Source organism: Cornus florida, unplaced genomic scaffold, assembly GCF_030987335.1.
Source record: "Cornus florida cultivar Cherokee Brave unplaced genomic scaffold, ASM3098733v1 CherokeeBrave_3.0.0_Hap2_Chr08, whole genome shotgun sequence".
Classification (NCBI taxonomy): Eukaryota; Viridiplantae; Streptophyta; class Magnoliopsida; order Cornales; family Cornaceae; genus Cornus; species Cornus florida.
The window spans coordinates 45,175,988-45,185,735 of NW_026775578.1; the positions used below are offsets into that span (position 1 = coordinate 45,175,988).

Sequence of the window (9,748 nt, forward strand, 5' to 3'; positions counted from 1 at the left end):
ACTTATAAGGCACTAAGGACAAATAACAAGTTGCTTTCAATTAAATCCATAGATTGGTCCTCAATTAAGTGAAACTAATCTAGTGATGCACTTTTTACTTGTTCCAACAATAACAACCTCATGTTCATGTCACAGTCAACTTAGTTACGTTACAAGGGTTTCGGAATAATTGGTACATAAGCCAAATTTTCAGCAGGACACCACCACCCCCAACCCCAAAGACGCCTGATAGGACAACCATTGCACTAACCCATTAGCTCAATAAGTCCTAAATGTTACCCTGCATAGGAGGGAAAATGGAGGAGTGAAGAAGACATGTATGGTGTGCTGCTTTTGAAGGTATATGGAAATGGGAAAACGAGAAGTCTAAAATCAAATTGGATAGTTCTACAAGTAATTTGACCCAATGGATGTAGAATATTGAAGGGAAGTTATGGAGGTTCACATATAGGAAGTTACACCACTAGGAGATGTGTATTACAGTTGGGTCCCTCACCATCTCCTTTTGTAAATTGTAGGACTATTAAAGGACGCCTCTTTGACCTACCCAACACACCAGGATTTTTAATTTCTTTTCAATATATATCTTCATCTGTTTTTGTTAAACTTACCTCCAATCTTGCAAGAAAAAGGGTCCTTTATTGCCATTGAATATATTTCAGGGTACATGCCCTAACTCACTTCGTTGTGCCCTATATGGTGAGATGTTTCTACGCCATCAAAGCTACCTTCATAGAAAAGGGGTTAGCGTAATCATATTAATCCGAACTTTAATTATTGTATCAAACAATCTCCTTAATAACTTTAAAACTTCATAATTTAATATACTCCTTTTCATATTTTAAAAGGTTCAATTTTGTATGAAAATTGTAGTGGAGGCGAAATCTAAGTACTTCTCCCAAATTAGGGATGATAACGGGACTGATATAGGCGGAGCGGATATTTTTTAAAATTCATCATTGCCATGTAACTTACTACGAATTTTAAAATATAAATTCATATCCGTTCCTAAAATATATAAACTATTCTCATACCAATAACATTAGACGCGGGACAAGGCGAGACTCCAACGGAATGATACAAATTACTGTCCCTTTTTCCAGATATATGTAACAGGTGAACTAGCTGGAAGGGCGAACTTTGTATCAAAATTGAATACAAGTCGACAATAGGGCCACAATGGAGGTTGGGTCGGATACTGTATGATATAGTCAATAATTTGGGTGCACTATTCTTGAATTGCAAGATCTTGGTCTCACTTTCATGTATCCTTTTCTAAAGGCGATAATGACATTCTCTTAGTGGAGGACCCAACAACACCTAAAGCAATCCGTTTTTGCATGTAATCTATTCCTGATAAGTAATTAGTAAGCTATCACTAAGCTAATTTCACTATGATCATAAACTAGATTAATTTGTTATCCGTACTTGATAACTCAAAAAACTACTTTGATTCTACCAGATCCTAAGGTAACCTAAACCATCGTATGTCAACTGCACCTCAGCATAATGTCATCCTACCAAATATGTTATCACAGAATTAATTCGAAAACATATTTTTGTCCCCAACCCTTAATTGTCTCTCTTAATAACATGGATATCTTTACACTTGTTAGGAATAGGGCTAATCCCTTAAATACCTTTGGGATAAGATAGAGGCATGAATCAAACTTGAGACTTCTGGATCATTTGGGAGAAGATCTTTGATCTAATAATTAATCACATGTTGCATGTTTAGCAAAATTTTAAAAATGCCGAATGTTATTTAGATTTAATAGTTTAACTAACGAGTCTATCATCTAATAGTATATTTAACTGATAAGAAACTATTCACTTGAGTCTTGACTCATTGGTGAAAATTTAAAATTTTAAGTTAAAACATCTAATAGTTTAAAATTGTAAAGCAATTATAAAAATTTCATTCGGCTCACTAATCAAGGAAGGATAAAGATAAATTTAACCCTACTTAAATTTATAATTTGCTGGTAGTTTCTCCTCTTCTGCTATATATGAAGGAACCAAACTTGATGATATTCCTTTAGATATTCAGGCCCTTGCTTCTCTTGATCGCTTGATTTTCTATCTGTTCTATTGCTGGTTGATGTATTTGTCTTTGTTTGCCAAGAAAAAAAAAAAAAAAAAAAATTTAAAATTTAAACAATTACTTGTGCTCTCTGACGACACCAGAAACGCACAGATGATGTGATAATGCAAAAAAAATGTCCAATAGAGATAAAATGGTCCACAAGCAAGACAAATATAAGCCATTACAAGATAAATTAATACATGATTTTGACATATATATGTCCAACAGCCAAGCTCTCCACAGCCGTCGCCCACCGTACTCCACAGCCCATCGCCTACTGCCGAGCTGTCTGCCGTCACCGCCGCTGCGTTGACGAGCCCTCCCTTCTCACCGGCTGTCGATTCCACCAGCCGAGCTCGCCGCCGAGTCATCCACGACCGAGCTCTCCACAGCCGAGCCCGTCCTCTCACCACCGGCCGTCCTCTCTGCCGTCGCTCCATCAAAGCCGAGCTCACCACTGCCTCCATCATCAAAGCCAAGCTCGCTGTCGCTCATAGCCGAGCTTCTCCTTGCCCGCCAATGCCGCGACGCAAGGTCACAGCCCGATCCATTCCGTCACGGCCGCTGCACCGTCGTTCCAAGTTCCCTAAACCTTCTTTGCTTATCGGTGTTTCTGATGATGGGGTGTCTGGCTCTTGCCGAATATATGTTTGAGATGATGGTAATAATTTAATTATCACATTTCTATACAACTTTTCAATAATTTATCTAATTGTGTACACATATATATATATATATATAAAGGGGCTATGAAATAATCAGTTTACTTACGTGATACAGAAAAAATCTTTCACAGAAACTTTATAAATGAATATATAAAATTTCTTAATAACCAAATATAGTATCCTTCATCATAAATCACAATATATTACCTTATTGTGAAATAGAGATTTGAATACCAAATGACACAAAATGACATTCACGTTGTAGACGACACTAAAAATTTCATTTGATAAAATTAATTATTTGCTCCTTATTTTGTTCTTTATTTTACAGATACAAAATTTGTGTGTACAAATTTCAGATGCGCCCAGTGGGACAATTCCGGCCTCTCATCTCTTTCTTCTACATTAAGTCATCAAGACTCATCTTTGTCAGAATCCATTACACCTCCCAAGATTCAGACAAGCAAAAATACCCAAAAGAACATCGTTGCCGCGAAGGTCAATGTCAAAGTTGCCACAAAAAACAGCATGAAGACTAAGAACCTGTCAAGCGATGAAAAAGCCTCAGTTGGCCCTGTGACATGAAGCAAGGCCCTAGCAATCGCTTCGTCCAAACAACAACAAATTTTGGGGAAAACCAATCCCGCTGAATCAATGAGTGTGGAGACTCAACATGTCAGCACCCTTAACATCCATAATGTCAACTCTGACATTGCTTTGGAGAAGACCTCGTCGCCAGATTCACCTCGTTCCCTTTCTAATAATAATTCTAGTGTTGGTTCATTCTCTGAGTCACCACGTGAGACCTCAAAACAATCAATTACTTCAAAGAATTTTGGCTCTCAAGGTCTTTCCTATTCAGATGTCATGATGGCTATGATGATTGACGCAACCTCGATGGAAGACCAATTAGCCACGATGTCACATGCAATTAAAAATCTCACAAGGGTTGGTGAAGAGAAAGATTTACAGATTGCCATGCTCATGAACAAGTTAGAAACTCAGAATCTTGGTAAGTCGAAGCAGCCATATGAGAATCCTTCAAATTCAACGCCTTAAGGTACCCAATCAGAAGACTGTCACGGGATGCCTATAGTAGAACAAGTAGCTGACCAAACCAATCGTGCTTCTTCTATTGCTTCGTTGTCTGTTCAACAATTGCAAGATATGATAACAAACACAATCCGTGCACAATAAGGTGGAGTCCCTCAAAACAATCTCATATATTCAAAACCCTACACAAAGAGAATTGACAACATGAGGATGCCTATGGGATATCAACCTCTGAAGATTCAACAATTTGATGGAAAGGAAAACCCCAAGCAACATATTGCTCATTTCGTCGAGACTTGCAACAATGCTGGATTTGATGGGGACTTGTTGGTCAAACAGTTTGTCTGTTCCTTTAAGGGAAATGCATTTGAATGGTATACTAACTTAGAATCTAAATCAATTGATAGTTGGGAGCAACTGGAACAAGAGTTCCTAAATAGGTTTTATAGCACCCGTCGCACTATTAGTATGATTGAGTTGACTAACACGCGACAATGGAAGGATGAGCCTGTTATAGATTACATCAATCGTTGGCGAGCAATTAGTTTGGATTGTAAGGACCGTTTATCGGAACTCTTTGCTGTTGAGATGTGTATGCAAGGTATGCATTGGGACCTCTTGTATATCCTACAAGGTATAAAACCACGCACTTTCGAAGAGTTGGCTACGCACGCCCATGACATGGAGATCAGCATTAAGTCCCGTGGTGGTAAGGATCCTTTGGTTACAGAGCCGTGTAAAGACAAAAAGGAAGTGAATAAAGGTGAAAAAGCGTCAAGGAATGTTGCTAAAGACTCCATGGCTGTCTTTACTGTCCCAATAAAGATTCCTGTCAAAGACAAAAAAAAAAAAAAAAAAGAAGACAGTAATTCACGCCAGTCACAAGAGAAAGAAAGGCAACGCCCAACGCTTAAGGAATTGGAAATGAAGGAATAGCCGTTCCCAGATTCTGATGTTCTCGACATATTGGAGTCTTTGTTGGAGAGTAAGGTTACTGAACTTCCAGAATGTAAACGACCTAAAGAGACGGGGCGTGTAAACGACCCGAGATATTACAAATATCATCATATTGTCAGCCATCCAATTGAAAAATGTTTCATTTTTAAGGAAGTGGTGATGAACTTGGCAAAGCAAGGAAAGATCCCGTAATTCTTTATGAATTGATCAAGTGTAACCTGTTGGAAAAAGTGCAACCGGTTGAAAATAATGCGACCGGTTAGACCTGTCCAAATTGCAATTTTAATTTCAAAACCCTAATAATTGCAATCTAGTCCAACTTAAAAATATAAATGTGTAATGTATCCTTACTTACATACCTTCTTTAAATAGTATTCCTATGGAATTTTTGACATCAAGATTCAAAATCAAAAACAAAATTACAACCCAATTGAATACATTTTGACACCAAAACTAACCAATATAATCTAATTTTTTTCACAAAGACGTGGTCTCCCCTCCTACACCCACCCATTCCTAATCCCTTATTGTGCAGCCTATCACTAATTACATGCACCCTAAAAAATGAAAAAGAAACTTTCTAACTTTTGCCACAAGTAATATATATATTTAGTTGGTACTCAGGCACACATATTTTTTCTATGACTTGAATTCCAAAAGGAGGTAAGAGACTAGCTAATACCACTAAGTCTATGATTGTTAATTTTTGGGACATGTAAAAAGAGAAAAATGAACTACTAATAATGGAGGGAATATTATCAATGCCAAAAGCCTAACTTATAAGGCACTAAGGACAAATAACAAGTTGCTTTCGATTAAATCCATAGATTGGTCCTCAATTAAGTGAAACTAATCTAGTGATGCACTTTTTACTTGTTCCAACAGCAACAACCCCATGTTCATGTCACAGTCAACTTAGTTACGTTACAAGGGTTTCTGAATAATTGGTACATAAGCCAAATTTTCAGCAGGACACCACCACCCCCAACCCCAAAGACGCCTGATAGGACAACCATTTCACTAACCCATTAGCCCAATAAGTCCTAAATGTTACCCTGCATAGGAGGGAAAATGGAGGAGTGAAGAAGACATATATGGTGTGCTGCTTTTGAAAGTATATGGAAATGAGAAAATGAGAAGTCTAAAATCAAATTGGATAGTTCTACAAGTAATTTGACCCAATGGATGTAGAATACCAAAAGGGAAATATGTTGGTTCACATATATTAGGAAGTTACACCACTAGGAGATGTGTATTTACAGTTGGGTCCCACACCATCTCCTTTTGTAAATTGTAGGACTATTAAAGGACGCCTCTTTGACCGACCCAACGCACCATGATTTTTAATTTATTTTCAATATATATCTTCATCTGTTTTTGTTAAACTTACCTCCAATCTTCCAAGAAAAAGGGTCCTTCATTGCCCTTGATATTTCAGGGTACATGCCCTAACTCACTTCCTTGTGCCCTATATGGTGAGATTTTTCTACACCATCAAAGCTACCTTCCTAGGAAAGGGGCTAGCGTAATCATGTTAATCCGAACTTTATTTGTTGTATCAAACAATCTCCTTAATAACTTTAAAACTTTTCATATTTTAATATACTCCTTTCCATGTGTTGAACCTAAAAGGTTCAATTTTGTTTGAAAATTGTAGTGGAGGCGAAAGTAGTCCTCTCAGATTAGAAATGGAAACAGAACGGGTATGGGCGGAGGTTCCGAACAGATATTTTTTAAAATTCGTCATCGCCCCGTAACTCAAGGCAAATTTAAAATATAAATTCATATCCGTCCCTAAAATAAATAAACTGTTCTCATACTAGTATCATTAGGAGCGGGACAAGGCGAGACTCCAACGGAACGATACAAATTACTGTCCCTTTTTCCAGATATATATAACAGGTGAACTAGCAGCTGGAAGGGCGAACTATGTATCAAAATTGAATACAAGTCCACAATAGGGCCACATTGGAGGTTGGGTCGGATACTGTATGATCTAGTCAATGATTTTAATGGACCTGTAACTTGGGTGCACTTTTCTTGAATTGCAAGATCTTGGTCTCACACTTTCATGTATCCTTTTCTAAAGGTGATAATGACATTCTCTTAGTGGAGGACCCAACAACACCTAAAGCAATCCCAGTTTGCATGTAATATATTCTTGAGAAGTAATTAGTAAGCTATCACTACTAAATTTCACAATGATCATAAACTAGATTTGTTATCTGTACTTGATAACTTAAAAAAGTACTTCGTTTCTACCAGATCCTAAGGTAACCTAAACCATAGTATGTCAACTGCACCTCAGCATAATGTATTCCAAATATGTTATCACATAATTCAAAAACATATTTTTGTCCCCAACCCTTTGTCTCTCCCTAAATGACATGGATATCTTTACACTTGTTTGGAATAGGGCTAATCCCTTAAATACCTATGGGACAAGATAGAGGCGTGAATCAAACTTGAGACTTCTGGATAATTTGGGAGAAGATCTTTGATCTAATAATAAATCACATGTTTGCATGTTTAGCAAAATTTTAAAAACGTGCAATGTTATTTAGACTTAATGGTTTAATTGAAGAGTCTATTATCTAATATATTCAACTGATAAGAAGTTATTAACTTGACTCTTCGATTAGATTATTAGGTTTACAAATCCTTGTCCTTTCAATATTTGTGTAAATTAAAGTTGAAGATATAAAAATTTAGGTTAAAACATCTAATAGTTTAAAATTGTAGAGCAGTTATAAAAATTTCATTCGGCTCACTAATCAAGGAAGGATAACGCATGATGCTGCAACTAGATAAATTAAACCCTACTTAAATTTATAATCTGCTGGTAGTTTCTCCTCTTATGCTATGAAGGAACCAAACTTGATGATATTCCTTTAGATATTCAGGCACTTGCTTCTCTTGATCGCTTGATTTTCTATTTGTTCTATTGCTGGTTGGTGTATTTGTCTTTGTTTGCCAAGAAAAAAAAAATTTAAAAATTTTAACAATTACTTATGCTCTCTGACGACACCAGAAACGCGCAGGTGATGTGATAATGCAAACGAGTCCAATAGAGAAAAAATGGTCCTTATAACCCATTACAAAAGAAATCATTACAGTATTTTGACCAATAAATCACAAAGAGTGTGACTAAACAAAAATAATAATAATAATAAATTAATTAATTAATTAAACATATTTAAACCAGACAGGTTCATAAGAATAAGGATTTTACCCAACCATCAGTGAGTGATAGAAGACTCCCATTGGCAGATGACCACAATTTTCCTCTTGGGACCAATAAATATTGGTGCCCTGCCTGTCACGTTGAGGCTGTTGTACAGTGGTGGAAGTTCATAGACATTGGGGCAGTCTATAGACATGGACAACATTAGGTTTCATCATACGGGTAGCCGCCCTTCTCAATCTGGATCCCCTCCTGTGAAGGGAAACTTGTGCACCCTTCGTGTGTCGCTAGTAAGTTGCATTATAATTTTTTTTTTTTTTTTCATAAGGTACAATGCATATCATGACAAAATATAATACCATAAAATAACGGTGTAATACAATTAATGCATAAGCGATAAAAAATTATTACTTAAATATATTAAACAAAATTATTATACATAAAAGACGGTGAACAGATGAGGAGGGAATGATACAGGGAGGATCCGAGTTCATGCTCTTCTAAACGGCAGTATTCTGTCAATCTTGGCTAATAATAAAATAGAGCTCAACTCTCAATTTTGAGCAATGCCAATGTGACATCTTCCACTAACCGACCTCTCTCACATCAGTGCATGCGTGTTGACAAACACTGTGACTTTCTTTTTTTTTTTACTAACTTTAACTAAATTTAAATCTCACTTGCTTTTTCTTTATATATAGCTCCAAAGAATCTATGCCTTTTAACAAATAGAAGCGTATCTTTCTAACCCTCTCCACTCAACACACATAACAACCCATCATTTGTTATAACTGTTATTTTATATCTATATATCCTCTCTCCATACTTACAAAATCCTAAGTTCAACTCTCTCCCTCTCTATTGATCTACAAATTTCATCGCAGCTCTCTTCTTTTTCTTCTTAGAACTCCATCAATTGTGTCAATTTTCAAGTTCTAATTTTATAGGAATCAAATGGGGAATTGCTTTACTGTTTGCAAATCCAGTAAACAATCTTGCATCAGTGTCAAAACAGCCAAGCACCAGAAAGTGTTGAGGGTTGTGAAGATGGATGGCAAGATGTTAGAGTTCACAGCGCCTATTCTTGTTAAGAATCTCTTGGTAGATTATTCAGGCTCGGGTGTTGGTGTGTCCAAGGAAGCTTCTCACCATCTTCCTCCTAACTATGAACTGAAGTTGGGGAGAAGTTACTATCTTCTTCCTATAACAGGTTCTGTTTCTGCTTCTAGTCCTGCTTGTGTTTCATCCATGAATGGCACCGAACAAAATGGTGTCGTTAAGAGAATTAAAGTGGTCATAACAAAGAAACAGCTTGAGGAGTTGTTGTCGAAGCAAATATCAGCCGGGGATGTTCTCTCGGAGCTTGAGAGAGAAACATGTCCAATTGATTCTTCATCATGCTGGAAACCGAAGCTTGAATCCATTCCAGAAGGAAACGAGTGATTTTTGATGCGGCAATTAGGTTTTATGATATTTAGGTAGCTATGAAGTTAGTGAAGCACACAAATGGGACACACACATTTGTGTAGGAATATACAGCTTTAGGAGAGGCCGTGCACAATAATGTATACGAGATTAGATGGTCTAGGTCAATCATAACTTGACAAGAAAACAAATGTGTCAAGTTTATTCAAATTTTTATTTATGTATACGTTGAGTTATGATTGTCCAGAACGATATAATCTCGGACCAAATAATAATGTATTGTTAGCATATATAATACCACGATTTATGATGGAATGACATACCATAACAGTAGAGATTTGACTATGCATATGTTAGCATATATGATAGCCACAATTT

General features: G+C 36.7%; 1 protein-coding gene across 1 annotated transcript; it reads left to right on the forward strand.

Annotated features, from left to right (window-relative positions):
• The first annotated feature begins 8,899 nt into the window (after positions 1-8,899).
• On the forward strand, positions 8,900-9,388 carry LOC132270161 (uncharacterized). The gene has a single exon (XM_059771362.1). The coding sequence runs from the start codon at positions 8,900-8,902 to the stop codon at positions 9,386-9,388; it is 489 nt and encodes a 162-aa protein (XP_059627345.1).
• Positions 9,389-9,748: the final 360 nt, after the last annotated feature.